Source organism: Chlorocebus sabaeus, chromosome 11 (genome assembly GCF_047675955.1).
Source record: "Chlorocebus sabaeus isolate Y175 chromosome 11, mChlSab1.0.hap1, whole genome shotgun sequence".
NCBI classification, from domain to species: Eukaryota; Metazoa; Chordata; class Mammalia; order Primates; family Cercopithecidae; genus Chlorocebus; species Chlorocebus sabaeus.
The window spans coordinates 73,319,921-73,338,838 of record NC_132914.1 but is presented as its reverse complement, the minus strand read 5'-3'; the positions used below and the strand labels follow the sequence as shown (position 1 = coordinate 73,338,838).

General features: G+C 40.8%; 1 protein-coding gene across 14 annotated transcripts in view; it reads left to right on the top strand.

Moving 5' to 3' along the window:
- Window positions 1–8,176: 8,176 nt before the first annotated feature.
- Window positions 8,177–18,918, top strand: part of NAP1L1 (nucleosome assembly protein 1 like 1) — a 37,819-nt gene continuing 27,077 nt past the window's right edge. For 6 of the 14 annotated variants that reach the window (XR_012094540.1, XM_073020958.1, XM_073020957.1 and 3 more), the window contains exon 1: window positions 8,179–8,295. Coding sequence is in view for 6 of the 14 variants with exons in the window: in XM_073020958.1 (XP_072877059.1) it covers window positions 8,229–8,295 (67 nt within the window). In the remaining 8 variants the exon portion in view is untranslated. Of the gene's footprint in view, window positions 8,296–8,458; window positions 8,669–18,918 lie in introns of those variants that run through there. The other 8 variants (XR_012094542.1, XM_073020961.1, XM_073020960.1 and 5 more) reach the window with 3 other exon arrangements.

Here is an 18,918-nt window from a genome sequence, read left to right as displayed (position 1 = left end):
TGTTGTTGAGTGAATTGATGCAGGACAGGTGAGCTCCAGAATTAAGGCTCAGCCCTGGAGGGTTCTTGGCTTTGCCCAGGAAAGAATTCAAGGGTGAGTGGCAGTGTTAAATAGCAACTTTTATTGAAGTGGCAGTGCACAGCAGCAGCAAATGTACTCCTCCTGCCAGAGCAGAGTTACCCCATAGGCAGTGTGCCCACAGTAGCAGCACAGAAGCACTTCTACAGTCCTATTTATACCCACTTTTAATTATATGTAAATTAAGAGGTGGTTATGCAGAAGTTTCTAGAATGAGGGTGGTAACTTCCAGGTCATTGCCATGGAAAGGGGTGGTAACTTTCAGGTGTTGCCATGGCAATGGTAAACTGACAAGCACACTGGTGGGCATGTCTTATGGAGAGGCGCTTCCACCTTAGACTTGTTTTAGCTAGTCCTCAACTTCATCCTGATGTCCAAGCCCTACCTCTGGAGCCAAGTCCTGCCTCCTACCTCAGAATCAGTAGCTTTTTTCTTTTCATTTCCATCATATGAATGCACCAGTTTGCTTATTCACTCACCTGCAGAGGGAGATCTTGGCTGTTTCCTGGTTTTGCCAATTAGAAATAAAGTTGTATATGTGTGTGTGTTTGTGTGTGTACATAAATTTTCAATTCATTTGGATAACTACTCAGTAGAAAGATTACTGTGTCATATAGTAAATGTATATTCAACTTTATTTCATTTATTATTTATTAAAATTTTTTTGTTCATTTTTGTTGTTGTTGTTTTGTTTTGTTTTGTTTTGAGACGGAGTCTCGCTCTGTCACCCAGGCTGGAGTGCAATTGCATCATCTCAGCTCAGTGTGACTTCCACCTCCCAAGTTCAAGTGATTCTCTTGCCTCTCAACCTCCTGAGTAGCTGGGATTACAGGTGCGGGTCACCACGCCAGGCTAATTTTCTATTTTTAGTAGAGATGGGGTTTTGCCATGTTGGCTAAGCTGATCTGGAACTCCTGACCTCAGGTGATCTACCTGCCTTAGCCTCCCAAAGTGCTGGGATTACAGGCGTGAGCCACTGTGCCTGCTAGCCTATTTTTAAATTTTTTTGAGACAGGGTCATGCTCTGTCACCCAGGCTGTAGAACAGTGGCACAACTGCTCACTGCAGCCTCGACCTCCACCCCCCGGCATACACACACCCCCTCCCCCCGGCTCAAGTGAACATCCCATCTCAGTCTCCTGAGTAGCTGGGACTACCGGCATGCACCACCATGCCTGGCTAATTTTTAAATTTTTTGTAGAGACAAGATGTTGCTGTGTTGCCCAGGCTGGTCTGAAACTCCTAAGCTCAAGCAAAACTCCCACCTCAGCCTCCCACAGTGCTAGGATTTCAGGCGTGAGCCACTAAAGAAACTGCCAAACAGTCTTCTGAAACGATTGAATCATTTTGCATTCCCACCAGCAGAGTTAAGAGTTCCTGTTGTTTTATGTCTTTGTCAGCATTTTGTACTGTTATATTTTTTAAAATTTAAGCAATTGTAATAGGTGTGTAAGAGTATCTCATTGTGGCTTTATTTTGCAACCGCTACATTTTAAAGATTCAATATTGCCATATTACATTCAATGTTCTGCTACATAATACTCCATGTTGTGCGTATATGACATTTCACTCTCAATTGTCCCAGTAATGGACTCTGATCGTCTCCAAATTATACCATGTAATTTGTTTTATTTATTCATTATGATCTAAAATATATCAACATTTCTTTACTTTCTTTTTACCAGCAAATGGATGAGGGAAAATAATATCCTAACAAATACCCAAATAATATTCAAATGAAAACCCAGACAATGTCAAACTATATCCAAAATCTTTTGTGCAGATTAGATTGTCAAATTTGTCTACTAGAGACTCTATGATAAATGTAGAATTGATGTAATTGACTTCAAAAAAGGATTATTTACATAAAATATTGTGACTTCCTGATTGTTTTCAACCGGTTCTTTATTTCCTTTCTCCATCCTTCCCTTCCTTTCTTCCTTGAATCTTTCCTTTCATTTCATTTTTTCAAGCAAATGAATATTTACTGAAAGCCCTTCACAGCCAGTCACTGTTTAAACCAAGGGTATGTAAAAAAACAATAACACTGCCCTGCAGCAGTTAACAGTCTAGTGTAGTGAGTGTTGTGGGAGAAGGAAACATGGGCTCAGGAATGAATGAATACATATCTACATAAATACCCATACACAAGTGTTGTCCACAAACAGAAGGGTTTGCAGCCAGCTTTGTCTCGACGAGTCAGAGAACCTTCTCTGACTTGATTAGACTTACATTTTAGAGCAATAACTTTAGTAGATTGAAGTGGAATAACAGATTGGTATTAGGGAGACCAACTGTGAGGCTATTGCAAATGGTTTAGGGCAGAAATATTGAAGGCCCGCACAAAACAAAGGCATATTTTCTTTTTTTTTTGAGATGGAGTTTTGCTGTTGTTGCCCAGGCTGGCGTGCAATGGCGCGATCTTGACTCACTGCAATCTCCGCCTCCCAGGTTCAAGCAATTCTCCTGCCTCAGCTTCTCAAGTAGCTGGGATTACAGGCATGTGCCACCACGCCCAGCTACTTTTGTATTTTTAGTAGAGACAGGGTTTCTCCATGTTGGTCAGGCTGGTCTCGAACTCCCGACCACAGGTGATCCCCGCCCCCTGCCTCGGCCTCCCAAAGTGCTGGGATTACAGGCATGAGCCACTGCGCCCAGCCTAACAATGGCATATTTTCTACCTAAGTGGTCTATGTGTGACAAACAAAATAAAATCTAGGAATGCAGGACATTGTGTGGCATATAAAAAAACAAAAAAACAAAAAACCCTGACCGTAACAAAAGGTCAGCGTACACTGCAATAATCCTGTCCAGGAAAAAAAAGAACTAAAATTTAAAAATAAATGAATGAATAAAAGGGCAACATAAAGGATCCTTGGGGTGATATAGCTGATCTGTATCTTCTTGGTGATAGATACACAAACCCACAATGGTAATATTGTATAGAACTAAATCCATAAACACACAAATGGATACAAGTGAAACTGGGAAAATCTGAATAAGATCGTGGATTGTTACCATTATGGTAAACTGGGGAAAGTTTTCATGGATCTGTCTGTAGTTATTTCTCAAAACTTCATGTGAATCTATAATCATTTCAATAAAAAGTTCAGTTAAGTAATGACAGCAAAATAAAAATATTCTTAAAGAAGGCAGGCATAGTGGCTCATGTCTGTAATCCCAACATTTTGGGAGGCTGAGGTGGGAGGACTGCTTGAGCACAGGAGTTGGGGACCAGCCTGGGCAACATAGTGAGAGCCCCAAAATAAAAAAAAAATAGTCAGGCATGGTAGTGTACATCTGTAGTCCCAGCTACGTGGGAGGCTGAAGTGGGAGGATTACTTGAGCCAGGGAGGTCAAGCTGTAGTTGTACCACTGCACGCCAGCCTGCGTGACAGAGTGAGACCTTGTCTCCAAAAAAAACAAAAAAACAAAAAAACAAAATACAGGTGCCGTGGCTCACTCCTGTAATCCCAGCACTTTGGGAGGCAAAGGAGGGAGGATCACTTGAGGTCAGGAGTTTGAGACTAGCCTGACCAACGTGGAGAAATCCCGTCTCCACTAAAAATACAAAATTTGCCAGGCATGGTGGCGCATGCCTGTAATCCCAGCTATTTGGGAGGCTGAGGCAGGAGAATTGCTTGAACCCCAGAGGTGGAGGTTGCAGTGAGCCGAGATCGTGCCATTGCACTCCAGCCTGGGCAGCAAGAGCAAAACTATGTCTCAAAGAAAAAAAAAGATTTTTTTAAACAAAAAAACTATTAATCCTTTATTTATTTATTTATTTATTTTGGATGTAGAGAGAAAAATTTAAGGCATCTTGTTCTTAATTTTCCACTTGGAATTTGATTACATTGCAGCTATAAATTAATTTGGGGAAAAGTAGGAAAAAATTAAAAAATCCAGATCTAACTAAGGTAACTTATTTAAATGTATCTTGTGCAGTTTTTAGATGATAATTATTATTAGTTCCTTTGGATGTTTTACCTACAGATTAATTCAGAAGGAAGAAAATAAATATTGAGTACTTAAAGGGCAAGTCATTGCTCTGGGAACTTACAGACATTTCTTTATTTTATGCTAATAAAGAGACAGGTTTTATTATAATTATTAATGCATTTTTCAGATAGGGAAGCTTGAAGATCAGAGTGGGTAAGGACTTTCACAAGGTCACAAAGTGTTGGAGGGAGCCTATACCTGTCTGATGTTAAGGCCTATGCTTTTTTTCTACTAGATAGGGGCTGAAATACAGACACAAGCACAGGTGAAATACCATCTTTGTCATCAACTTTCTTGTTGATCTCTATAGTTCTTATCCAATATTGAGAAATATTGACTATAATATTTTTATGGTAATTGGTGTGGATTATTGCAGCTCAGGAAAATGTCTTTTATAAGTTGTGACTAGATAGCTTTTAATAAAATATTTCACAAAAAGTGTCAGATACTATTAGAAGACTTCGGGGTACTTCCTTAAACCTTTAAATAAAACAAAAATAAAAACAAAACTTTGGTAAGAGGTTAAAAATGGTTACCTTTTATTGAGCATTCACTATATATGTCAGACATTATGTTAAGCAACTTAAATGTGTTATTTAAAGTTTCACAGCTAAGCCAGGCACAGTGGCTCGGCTCACACCTGTAATCCTAGCACTTTGGGAGGCCGAGGCAGTTGGATTGTCTGAGCTCAGGAGTTTGAGACCAGCCTGGGCATTGTGAAACCCCGTCTCTACTAAAATACAAAAAATTAGCGGAATGTGGTGGCACACACCTGCAGTCTCAGCTACTTGGGAGGCTGAGGCACAAAAATTTCTTGAATATGGGAGGCAGAGGTTGCAGTAAACCAAGATTGCGCCACTGCACCTCAGCCTGGGTGACACAGTGAGATTCTGTCTCCAAAAGTTTCACAACTGGGCAAGGTGACTCAGGCCTGTAATCCCAGCACTTTGGGAGGCTGAAGTGGGAGGATCTCTTGAGTTCAGGAGTTCAAGACCAGCCTGGGTAATACACCAAGACCACTCTTGATTTAAAAAAAAAAATTTTTTTTCTTTTTTTTTAAGTTTCACAACAGTCTTGTGAGAAATACATGCTTATTTTCCTCATTTTACAGATGTGGAAAGTGAAGCCTGGGATGGCTAAGTGACTTATCCAACGTTACACAGCTATTAAGTGGTAGAAAAATAGGGACAAAACAGGCTGTTTGACTCCAGAGCCACACCTCTAAGCCTCTAGGCTACTATGCTATAAAAATCTACCAAATGAAAATCATGGGAGATAGAGAAAAAAGAAACTTTATTTTAGTATATACGCTGCCAAAGAGAGCATGAGAAAAGGAACCGTAACAGAAAATTTGGCATTGCCCCAGATCAGTGACCAGGGTCACCATTTATTGCAATTAAATTAGATGAGTTAACTACATTGTGTGATTTGGGGGTATAAGAGGGGCCAATGTAAAAAGCTCAAAGGTGGCCGGGTGCAGTGGCTCACACCTGTAATCTCAGCACTTTGGGAGGCTGAGGCAGGCGGATCATTTGAGGTCAGGAGCTCGAAATTAGCCTGACCAACATGGTGAAACCCTATTTCTACTAAAAATTAAAAAAAAAAAATAGCTGGGCGTGGTTGTGCATGCCTGTAGTCACAGCTAATCAGGAGGCTGAGGCAGGACAATCGCTTGAAACCTGGAGGCAGAGGTTACAGTGAGCCGAGATCGGTGCCACTGCACTCCAGCCTGGGCAACAGAAAGAGACTCCGTCTAAAAAAAACAAAAAAAGCTCAAAGGTATCTTCAAGTCAGTCACTTTCTATCCCTTTTCTCATTATATTTTCTTTATAGCTTTCACTTATCAATTATTTATTATTGATAAGTGAAATTGTTTTATTACTATAAAATATTTTATTAGTAAAGTTATTTTATTGCTAATCATTTGCCTCACCTCACTAGACCATAACTTCAATAAAATCAAGAACCTTGTCTTTCTTACTAAATGCTGTATTTCCACAGTCCAAAGTTGTGCCTGACATAAATATTTGTTGAATGAATGCATAAATGTCTGCCCTTCCCTGGACTTTAATTCAAAAGACTATATTAAAAAGGCATGCATTATTAGAAATTTTTTATTGTTTTAGTTTCTTAGGTTGGCTAGCATACACTGAAAAAAGAAGAGGAAGCTGGAGAAAAGGGGGAAAGAGCATATCCACTGGTAATGATAACACCTAAGTTATAGGGGTTGGCAGGGGGTGGTGGTGAAACCTAAAAAATCAAGAGCCTTCATGGGTGAAGTGGCAAAAATTGGTGAGGCTCTCTGGTGTAGGACAAAAACCATCACAAAAGCTAACTTCTCAATTTTGTCTCAGAAATTCTGCTACCATAAAGATTTATGGAAAGAAAGTGAAAGTTATTTAGTTCATTTTAATATGCTAATTACCTTGCATTGTGCAAAGCTTTGATTAAAATGCAACATTCCTGAAGTTCTCATTGAAATTAACGTGTCAAATTTATGTTCAAACTGAGCACTGATCTACATTGTTTATGTATAGTGGGTTCTTCCTGAAGATCCATTATTGATGCTATTACGCTCCTTGTTAGCATTACATCAGTGTTGAGAAGGGTGTATAGGAACAGGCTATGAGAACAACAAAGGAATTGTATATGAAAAACTAAAATGAATGAATAAACAGAGGCATCTTCAGTGTAGAGTGGGAAAGGCAATTAATTTCAATGAGGTTCTGGAGCGCCAAGGAAAACATCGTATCCCCTCAAATGGAAGATACAGTTGCTAAATGTGTGGATTACAACAGGGGATTCTAGGCAGTTTGAAGTTTCAAGAAATGCAAGATTTAGAGAACAGATTCTCAAACTTTGTAGTCTTAGGATTCCTTTACACTCCTTTAAAAGTTGAGGACCCCAAAGAACTTTTATGTGCATTATTGATACTGATACTTATGTCAGAAATTAAAAGTGAGAAATTTTGAGAGTATTTCATTTAAAAACAATAAAGCAATCAAATATTAACAAAAATAACTTTTTATATGAAAAATAGGCCCGGTGCGGTGGCTCACACCTGTAATCTCAGCACTTTGGGAGGCCGAGGCGGGTGGAATACGAGGTCAGGAGATCGAGACCATCCTGGCTAACACGGTGAAACCCTGTTTCTACTAAAAATACGAAAAATTAGCCGGGAGTGGTGGCAGGCGCCTGTAGTCCCAGCCACTTGGGAGGCTGAGGCAGGAGAATGGCTTGAACCCGGGAGGCGGAGCTTGCAGCGAGCCGTGATCGCGCTACTGCACTCCAGCCTGGGCGACAGAGCGAGACTCTCTCTCAAAAAAAAAAAAAAGAAGAAAAAAGAAAAAAGAAAAATAACTACTCCCTCTTGCCCCCAAATCGAGTTTTTGCAAATCTCTTTAACGTCTGGTTTAACCGCAGATGACTGGATTCTCCTATCTGCTTCTATTTTCAGTCTGTTTCCTTATCACATGTCACATAGCCTCCGGAAAACCCCACTGTACACTTGTGAGAGAATGAGAATGCAAAAGACAGTCTTGACATTACTATGGAAATAGTTTTGACCTTCCTCTTGAAAGGGTCTGGGGACCCTCAGACCATATTCTGAGAACAACTTTTTGAGTTAATGTTAGTCAATTCATCATCACTTGAAAATTAGTTATGAGGTTTTACAAGCCTGAGGATTTAATGCGATTTACTTTTTCAGAAAGATGAAACAACGGACATACTGAATGTCCTCATTATAACGCATCCAGAGAATGCACAAATATGCCATTTTCATCCGTCAAAAGAACTGAAGGGACTGTACATCAGGTACAAGTATGTGGCGGGGGGATGGGGGGCTAAGGATGACGAGCACCCCCTAAAGGCGCGGAGACCCGCGAGCATAGTCCGAAGCAAAACAGGCAGAAGAGGCCGCCGAAGTGGTCTAGAGGAAAAAACTGTTTTTCTTAGGCGGGGAGGGAAAATAGTTATCGGGGGCCGGCGAGTTGCAGGAATTAGGCCCTGACAGGGAGCGCCCGCCGTCTAGGCTGCGGCGAGAGAGGGACCAGGCGACTAGCGCCCGCCCTCAGCATTCCCAGCACAACACCGAAGGGGGCGGAGCGGGCCGGGCGCCGGGCACGCGGGCCAGGCCTTCCCCACAACTGATGGGGTTGAGATTTCCTTTCCGGCTCAGCGGGGAGAAAAGAGATGGTGGGGTGCTTAACAGAAAAGGTTAGACACCGGCGGGAACCAGAGGAGCCCAAGCGCGGCGCCTGGGCCTCGGGGCTGCAGGAGTCCTAGGGTCTGCAGGAGTCCTCGGCTGCGGTATGGAGGTCGCCGGGGAAGAAGGACGGTTCAGTTGCTAGGCAACCCGGCCTGGACCCGCCTCTCGCTCGCGTTGCTGGGAGACTACAAGGCCGGGGGGAGGGCGGCGAGAGGGCCCTACGTGCTGACGCTAATTGTATATGAGCGCGAGCGGCGGGCTCTTGGGTCTTTTTTAGCGCCATCTGCTCGCGGCGCCGCCTCCTGCTCCTCCCGCCGCCGCTGCCGCCCTGAGTCACTGCCTGCGCAGCTCCGGCCGCCTGGCTCCCCATACTAGCCGCCGGTAACGGATGGGGGCCTGGAAGGGAAGGGGGAACGTAGTTTTCGCTGGGCGGCCTGCGCAGATGGGAGGGCTGGAGGGATAGAGGGACTGGGAGCGGGGAGTCGGGGCCGCTGGCCGCCCAGGGCCTCCAGGGTCGTCCTGTGAGGTCAGACAGGACCGCGGAGTCCAGACCCCGGAGCCTGAGAGGGGCCCTAGGGCCGACCAGCGCTTTTATCTGGGACGGCTGAGGCGACGTAGGGGTTGGCGCGGCCTGGCGGCGTGAGGTTCTCTGAGCTCCACCGTCTTCTCCGCGTGGACCGGAGCGAGGCCGCGGTGACGCCCGGGTGCCCTGAGAGTCGACTGCGCCGCGGGGACCGGGAGGCCCCCGGCGTACGGGCCGGGCCGAGTGCAGAGCCGGTCGCCTTTTCGACACCCCCCTGCTTTTCCCTCAAAAATAATACCAGGAGGGAGGCCGCTGGGAGATGAAAGAACGGCGGAGGCTGCGAATTCCGACGGGAGGGAGGGGCTGTGGAGGGACGAGGCCCCGAGGCGGGGAGGGGGCGGGGGAGACTGCGACGCTCCCGGGCTCTCCGCCCATTGGGGGCGGCCGCGCGGGGAGGGGAAACCCCCCGGCGGCTTCCCTCCACACGTGGTAATGGGCTTCGTGGCCACCGGCTGGGCCTGGTTGGAGACCCTTGCCCTCGGGCTATCCTTACTTTGAAAGTTGTAGAGACGGTGGAACGTGAAAAGGGAGAGTAAGCTAGTAAGCCCTGTCCCTGGGTTTCAAACTCCTCCCTGCTTCTCTTTGGTCTTAATCTTTTTATTGGTACCGGAGATTGTGGATGTTAGCTGATGATGAGGAAGGGCCTCCACTGCTAGTATTTTAAAAAGTTAACGCGTATATAGCGCTTATGTTAACTGTTATTAGCAAAAGGTTGTTGTTGTGTTTCCCAGGTACAGTTAGATGGGTGTCTTGATCAGGATTTTTTATTTGGGGAGTATTGACCCTAATCGATCTAAACCCCTAAACCAAGCTTTTCCAACCCGCGGCCCAGGACGGCTTTAAATGTGGCCCAACACAAATTCATAAGCTTTATTATTATTATTATTATTTTGAAAAAGCTCATCAACTAGTTAATGTATTTTACGTGTGGCCCAAGACAGTTCTAATGTGGCACAGGGAAGCCAAAAGATCGGACCACCCCTGCAAACGGTTCTTAGATGAAAATAAAAAGTTTGGCCCTTTGTGACTTTAATTGTTCTTGGCTTACTTATAAATTAGTTCGTTTATTGAAATCACTAGAATAAGATACTTAACTGTTGCCTTTTTAAGATGGGAGGTGGGATGGAATGAGGTATTAATATAAACTTAGCCAAGTTTGTAGCCTGCACCCTTGTCAATGAACCCCAGTCCCCTAAAGATCTCGGGGATGGCAGTGTAGGGAGGCTGGGACTGAGGTCCTATCTTGGAAGGCTAGACTTTGAGAGTACAAAAAGAACCAGGCACAGGATGTCCTCAAGGAGCCCCTATTTTAGACGGTCACCGATCAGTTCTGAAACAACTACATTTTAAAAATATTACTGCTAACATTTTAAGGTATCTCACTACTGCAATTAAAAATTTACACTGCTTCCCTGGTTTCAGAAGAGCTGTAAAATGAAATTTGGCCTTTTGAAAATAGGTGGATTCAAAACATCTTTGGAAACGGGTATCTGGGTCCTCTTTTTTTGGTCAGCTTAAATTAATACTCACTTTGGAGTTAATGGAATTAACTCACTTAAATTAATATTTACTTTGGAAGTAATACACATGACCTGTGATTGAATAAGGGAAAAACCTTTTACGTATGGGTTACCATTTAAAAATCAAAGGGAAATAAATGACATTTACAGTTATTTTCAAGGCACTCTTGTGTTTCAAGCTTGTTCGAATTGCCCAACTTTAAATAAATGGCTTAAATCTATAGTTTAGTTCTAAGAATACTATCCTTTGGAGAATATGTGGAACTAAACCCTAGTAGGTGGACTTGGACATCTTCTATCATAAAACCTGACTTATAGATTCTCCTTCCAAGTCAACATTATGTTAATAAATAGAAATTTAAAAGTTTTCAGTATACCGATTTGAATATTTTTCTAAATTTTATCTGCTAGAAAGTACCTATTTTCATATTAGGCCCATTGATTTGCAGAATTATAAAGCTAATACCGAATATGGTAAATTACTGCACTTGGTCTTTAATGAGATTTTTGAAAAGAATACCTGTACCATGACGAATGTAATCCAAAGTGCCATCTCTTTTTATTCAGCTTGCTCCTGTTGGCTCCTGGTAACTGAGTTGATTCTAAGTTGCTGAAAATATGTTAAAAACTAAGGGTCTTTTTGTAGAAGGGGCTACAGAAGCAGTATCTGTTGGACTTAAAAGGTCTGAAGATGTCAAAATACAGTATTTTATTTGTTTACTTCTTGGTTGTAAATTTGAAATGAAGGATTAGAATGAAACCTCATCAATATCAAAATATTAATGATCAATGTATTCAGATCTTCAAGTTTAATCAAACCTGTAATTACTTGTGTTCTCAGTTTATTCTTTGGGTAACTATCTGGCACCTGTATGGACATGTATCTTATGAGCAAAAGAGGCAAATTGGTTGCTTAGATGTGAAATGTCAAATTGTGATGAGAGCTGTGAAGGAAGAAAAAGGTAAAGGGGGCATAGGGTAATACAACGTTTGCACAAAGGAACCTGTTACAATTGATGATTTTAAGTTCCGTTTCAAACTGGTTTCATCTAAATAAGTTTTTGGGCAGTATGGGGGTTAGAAGGAGACTTGTTACTTTACACCTATCCATATGTAAGTTGTTTAGCTCAATGACTGCAGAACATTAGAGTACATTACTGGGCTTGCCATAGAAATTGGCTTCTATACCTTTGGTTACCAACTCTGCCTTTTACTTCCTGCATATTTGTATACATTTTTACTTATTCAGAAGTTTTGTACATTTTGATTTTTATTGGGAAACAGGGTTATATATATTTTTTCCTTGTGGAGACAGGCTTTTGCTGTGTTGCCCTGACTGGTCTTAAATGCCTCAAGTGATCTTGTCTTGGCCTCCCAAAGTGCTGAGTTTACAGGTGTGAGCCACCACACTTGTCTAGAGTTATAATTTTGGTCTTGGAATTACTTCCTGAAGAGGGTACAGAAGGGCATAACAGGGGTAAATAATGTGGTAGGCAACACTTTATTCAGGCATTGTTTTAAATTCTGTGTATTAGCTCATTTAATGCACTTAGAGATAGGTAGCATCAACATTTTAACAAGGAAATAGGTATAGAGTGGTTAAATAACCCGTCCATGGTTATGTACGTGAGCAATGATAACTTATGATGAGATGATTTTTGTACTGGTTTTGAAAGAATGTTGACTTACAGTGTTCTACTGTAAATCAGCATGAATAAATAATTTATTTCTTGAAGTTATAGAGGCTGAGAAATCCAAGATCAAGGGGCCCCATGTGGTGAGCACCTTACTTGTGGGGACTCTGAAGGTTCCCAAGGCAGTGCAGGGTATCATATGGGGAGGGGGCTGAGTGTGCTAACTGGGTAGCTCGGATCTCCAGTTCCCCTGGTGGGAAACTGTGTAATTTATAAAGAAATACGTTAATCTACTAATGGATTAATTCATTTGTGAGGGCGGAACCCTCATGATTTAATCACTTCTTAAAGACCCCCACCTCTCAGTGCTGCCACATAGGGGATTAAATTTCAATATGAGTTTTAGAGGGGACAGATACTCAAACCATAGCAGCATGGAATTCAGAAGCACTCCACCTTGTATCTCACTGTGCTCTAGGGAAAAGCTGTATAGCAGTTATGGTCATTAAGTCTTCTAACATACAATTTGTTTACATATGCAGTCATGCATGGTTAATAATGGGGATATGTTCTGGAGAAATGCATCATTAGGTCGTTTCATCCTTTTGTGAATGTCGTAGAATGTATTTACACAAACCTAGATGGTACAGTCTACTACACACCTAGGCTATATGGTATAGCCTGTTTGTTGTTCCTAGGCTACAAACCTGTATAGCATGTTGCTGTGTTGAATACCATAGGCAGTTTTAACTTTTAAAAAAATAAGTTAGAGTGTACTCTAACCATCAAAAGCATAGTAAATACATAAACCAATAAGTCATTTATTGCCCTTATCAAGTATTATGTACTGTACATAATTGTAAGTGCCATACTTTTATATGAATCAGCTCCATTATAATCTTATGGGACCACCGTTGTATATGCAGTCCTGGGTTGACTAAAATGTTACGTGACTGCAGTTGGGTAATGGTTTCTTAGCCTTATGTCAGCTCTATGTATCTAGTTCAGTCAGTTGCCTCCCCGCTTCGGTGGAATATTTTCTTTGTTTTTGGTTCAGTTTAGGAAGGAAGATTTGCTTTCAGGAGGCCAGGCGTGGTGGCTCACACCTGTAATCACAGCACTTTGGGAGGCCAAGGCGGGAGCACAGGATTTCCAGACCAGTCTAGGCAACATAGTGAGACACTCTGTCTTTACAAAAAAATTTTTAAAAATTAGTTGAGTGTGGTGGTGCATGCATACCTGTAGTCCCAGCTACTCAGGAGGCTGAGGTGAGAGAGAGAGAGGATCACTTGAGCCTGTGAGGTCAAGGCTGCAGTGAGCTGTATCACGCCTAGGCAACAGAGCAAGGCCTTGTCTCCAAAAAAAAAAAAATCCTTCAGGCATGTTTTTAGGGTCAGTTATGTCTTTTGAGATCTTATATACACCATATATGTATGAACCTTTTATTATAAAGTGACCTTTTTATCTCAGTGTTTTTCCTTGAAGTCTATTTTTTCCTGACAATACATGCTACCTTGGTTAGTGTTTTATTCTGAAACTGTCTTTTACTTTTTTTTTTTAAGGAGATATGTTGAAGTGCAGCGGCATGATCATAGCTCAGTGTAACCTCAAACTCCTGGGTTCAAGTGATCTTCCTGCCTCAGTCTTCCAAGTAGCTAGGACTACAACAGGCATTTAAATTTTTTGTAGAGAAGATCTATATTGCCCAGGCTGGCCTTGAACTCCTGGCCTCAAGCGATCCTCCTGACCCAGCCTTCCAAAGTGCTGAGACTGTAGATGTGAGCTACTGCACACGGCCTCACCTTTGTTCTTAAAAGATGTTTTGGTTGGGGATAGTATTCTTTTTTTCTTTTTCTTTTTTTTTTTTTTTGAGACGGAGTCTCGTTGTATCGCCCAGGGTGGAGTGCAGTGGCCGGATCTCAGCTCACTGCAAGCTCTGCCTCCCAGGTTTTTACGCCATTCTCCTGCCTCAGCCTCCCAAGTAGCCGGGACTACAGGCGCCTGCCACCTCGCCCGGCTAGTTTTTTGTATTTTTTTAGTAGAGATGGGGTTTCACCGTGTTAGCCGGGATGGTCTCGAACTCCTGACCTCGTGATCCGCCCGTCTCGGCCTCCCAAAGTGCTGGGATTACAGGCTTGAGCCACCGGGTTGGGGATATTAAGAGCCTTAGTTATTTTCAACATATAGAGGATTCTGTTGTCTTTTGGTGTCTTATTGAAGAGAAGACAGCTGTCAGTCTTTTTGTGGCTTTGAAGTTAATCTACCTTTTCTGTGTGTGCTTTTGAGATGAATTTGTTTTTGCTATCTTGCCTTTTTACCGATATATCCTGAGCTGGATAAATAAACCATATATATATATATATATATATATATATATGGGTTCTTTATTTTATGGTTTTGATTTGTAGGGCTACCTGAATCTGTGGATTAGTGTCTTTCATCACTTAAGGAAATGGAAAATTCTTGCATATTAACGTCTTCAAATATCCCATCCTCCTGCTCTTGGAACTTGTATGAAGTCTTTATTAGGCTTTTTTGGATCCTAAAATGTCTTTTCTTTTCAGTATTTTCAGTCTTTCAGATTCTGTGGCTCTACCATATTTTGAAAGTTTTCTTCTAAGCTTCATTTCAGGTCACTAATTCTTCAGCTGTTTATCTTACTCTTAAGCCAGCCCATTTAGTTTGATTCCAGTTATTTTTATTTCTGGAACTTCTAGTTTTACAAATTTGTTACATCACCTTTAATAGATGACTTCCTTGCAGACAGTGTATTTTCAAACTTAGATCAAAGACAGCCAGGCTTACTATGCCTATAGGTATATATTTGTTTGTAGTCTGTATGACAGTATTTAAGTCTTTGTGTAGGATTGATTTCTGTTTTATTTTCTGTTTCTCCTGTTGGTTGTGAAAATTACTTGTATGAATTTTTTAAGGTCTAGAAGGAAGCTTTCATTTATATTTGGATGTGCAGGTGTCTAAATATACCAGGGACAGGTCATTTTAAGTACATAGGTTGGGGTTTGGAGGGCAATACAGATGAGGTAAATTGGGGCTGTTTGTCCATTAGAATGAATTTATTCTTGAGGATATAGCATTTTGGGGTTCCTGCTTAATTTGGGAGAGTTGCCATAAAGATACCCATCTTGGACAGGCCCAGAATTTTAACTTTGGTTAAAACCAAAGTTCACATTGCTGATAATTGGCAGTTGACCTTAGTGTGCAAGTGCCTTCCTTCTGCTTCCTGTTTTGCCTTCCGTTTTGGACTGGTAATTCCTTACTATCTTGTTAGTATTTCGGTGCTTTTAAGATTTTTTTAAAAAATGTTTTTGTTAAAAAAGTCTCTACTTTTAATTATTTTTCTTTCTTTCTTTCTTTCTTTTTTTTTTTTATTTGAGACAGGGTCTCGCTCTCACCCAGGCTGGGGTGCAGTGGTGTGATCTCGGCTCACTGAAGCCTCCTCCTCCTGGGTTCAAGCAATTCTCCTGCCTCAGCCTCCCAAGTAGCTGGGACTACAGGTGTGCGCAATCATGCCTGGCTAATTTTTTGTGTTTCAGTAGAGACTGGGTTTCACCATGTTGCCCAGACTGGTCTTGAACTCCTAAGCTCAGGCAATTCGCCTGCCTTGGCCTTTCAAAGTGCTAGGATTACAGGTATGAGCCACTGCGTCCAGCCTTATTTTTCATTGGTAGAATTGATCTGCATAATCTAGTTTGTTGCTTTCAGGAATGAAAGTTTTTCACAGAGATCTTGGAATGCAATTTAATGTCTAACAAATAAGATTCTCACTGATTTTATTTAATGTCAACTACAGAAAAAAATTAACACAGGTATTAACCTAAACTTGTGTTTGTCAATGTGGTCTGCCTGAGAACCACCTCTCAGAAGCTGAGTTTTTTGTTTAGACTGCAGATTTTTGGGTCCTACTCCCTCAGATATTTTTCTACTTTATATAGATGATGAAATAGAGCCAGAAGTTGTTTGCCTTAGTTTGTGGATTGCTACAAAGTTGATGTCAGCCCAAATGATCTGACTACAACTGACTAGAAAATTAGGTCTATCTTACAACCAAGAAATACAACGTAGCCAGAATGGGCAGGTTAGAGCAGCCTTCTCTGGAGGAGTAAATGCCTCCTGTTAATGTTCTTTAAATGTTCTGTCTTGGATCCTCTTTACTAAAGATAAAGTTTCATTTTAAGAATTTAAACTATAAATATAATGCTGCAAATGGACATTGAGGTTAACAGTGTAGCCATTCTTCTGTGAGCACATTAAAATGTTATAAAAAATTAAATTTGGAAGTTTTGGGTTTTGTTTCTATTTTTGACAATTGCTGGGTTTACTAGACACTATATATTAAACCCAGAAAATTTCAGAATACATTTGTGTATTGGAAATTATTATATAAATCTGTGTATTGGAAAACCAAATGCAGTCATGCACCACATAAATACTTAGCCATTACATTAAAGTTGCCTACTGTGTTCAGTACAGTCACATGCCGTATAGGTTTGTAGCCTGGGAGCAATAGTCTGTATCATAGCCTAGGTGTGTAGTAGGCTATACCATCTCGGTTTGTGTAAGTATACTCTGATGTTTGAACAACAATAAAATCACTTAAAGACACATTTCTCAGAACATATAATCCGCACATGACCATAATAGTGAATGGGAAATTAGTTCTCATTACCCCCAGTCCCTTCTTTCTCGTTAGGTTACTCTGGTTAGGTTTTTGGTGTATGTTTTTAAAAAGGTTTTATTTATATTTAAAGCATGTGCATATGTGAGTGGAGATTTTATATATATATATATATATATATTTTTTTTTTTCCCCCCCATATCCAAATGGGATTTTGGCATACATTCTCTACCTTGCTTTGGTATTCCTTCATATCAACTCAGATATGTTTCATTTGTGACTGCAAAGCATTCCATTTATGCACATTATAGTACTATAATACTATATATAGTACTAAGTTTATAATAAGCTTTGTGTGCTACCCCAAAGAAGACAACACTGTGATTGGCAAGATCAGATTTAATTCTTGTAATCATGAATCTTGTCAGTTGGGAGAGACAGACCATAGGTCACCCTAATTTATAATTACAGACTGAGACATCTTATGGTGGAAAGAAAGCTTTACAGGAGTGTGTGTACAACCAAGAAATCTTACTTAACCAGAATCTGCAGGTTGGAGAAAGCACCTCTGGGGAGTGAAACTTTGAACTGAGAGCCAAAGGATGTGCAAGACTTGTTCAGAGCTGTGGAAGAACCTTCTAGGTGAACATGGAAAGCAAAGGCATTAGATTCTTTGTAATTTTTTCATGGTAGATCTCGTAAGTGAATAAATCTGGTGATGGACATATTTTGTTTTTTTAATTTTTATTTTTTAAGAGACAGCGTCTCATTGTGTTGCCAAGGCTTGGCTTGAACTCCTGTCCTCAAGCGGTCCTTCTACCTTGGTCTCCCAAAGTGCTGGGATTGCAGGTGTGAGCCACGGTGCCTGGCTGAGATGGACATGTTCAAGACTTTTGATATTCCTATTGTCAGAATGCTCTCCAGAAAGAACAATAGCCAGAAATAAGGATGCATGTGCACAAGTTTCTCGGTATTAAAAGGAAATTATTGATGATGTGATAGACAAACTGGAATCCTACTTGCATTTCTTTGATGTCAGAGATTCAGTATTTTTCTTATTTTTGATTAGTATTCATAATTGCTAAACACTTTGTAAATGCTGACTCATTACCCAGTATCACTAGAAAAATTCATCAGTACTATTAGGAATTATTTACAACAAATACAGAATATTTACAGAGTTAAATACATTAGGAAGAAAAATTCTCTTTGTAATTACTCTGAAGTATAAGTACTAGGTCAGTAATACCGTTTCCCCCAAATATTAGCACTTAATTGCTAAAATCAGGATCTTTTCCATTTGCAACTCTTTGTTCATAGGCATAATACGTTGCTATGAAAGTAAACACATACAGGATTTTGTGGATTAAATATGTACTAAGATTTTTTTTTACCAGATAGCTTGATTCTATTTATTTATTACCACTTTTTTAGAGATAGGGTCTTGCTGTGTTTCCCAGGCAGGCCTTGAGCTCCTGTGCTCAAATGATCTTGCCTCTTGGGCTGCTGGGACTGCAGGCTCGTGTCACTGTGCCTGGCTAAGAAGATAAACTTGATTTTAATGTGGATTCTATCAAAACTTGGTTTAGTTTTTTTTGTAATTTGTAGATTACCTGTGGCATTCTACCATTGTTTGCTGCCTGAATATAGCACATCTACTTTTAAGATTTTTCTAAAAGCAGTATTCTCCAGGTTCATACTAATCTTTTAGTGAGAAGGAACTTAGGATGCCCTCTGGTCAGTCTTAACAGTAAACTTACTCAGGTCTGGTAACCACAAGTCTTGACAATGTCCCCAGCATATCTAGGGGAAGCTGGAGGTTGGTGGTTGCCAGTTATCTAACATGAGGTACATGTACATTTGAAGAGATAGGGAAGGCTTACCTGACATTAAGATTGGGACCCACAGCTTTTGAAATAGTCTAAATGGCTATTTGATCCAAGGATTAAATCTTCTTTAAAAAGAGATCTAGGGGGCATAGTGAGTACAGTAGCTGTCAGGTTTTGGTTTTCTTAAACATGAATTACATAAAAATGAATATTGCTAAATACAAAATGGATTTGTTTAAGATGCTAAGTAATCTAAAAATTTAAGCAGAAATTGACCTTTCTTGGTTGTTGAAAGAATTTGAATGAAGATCCTTTTGTACTGTTCCTTTCCTATGAGTCTAGCAAATGTTAGGTTTTTTTTTTTTTTAACCAATGGTGCTATTATCATAGTCTATATACAACAGATTCTAAAAGCTTAGTGGTAACTTT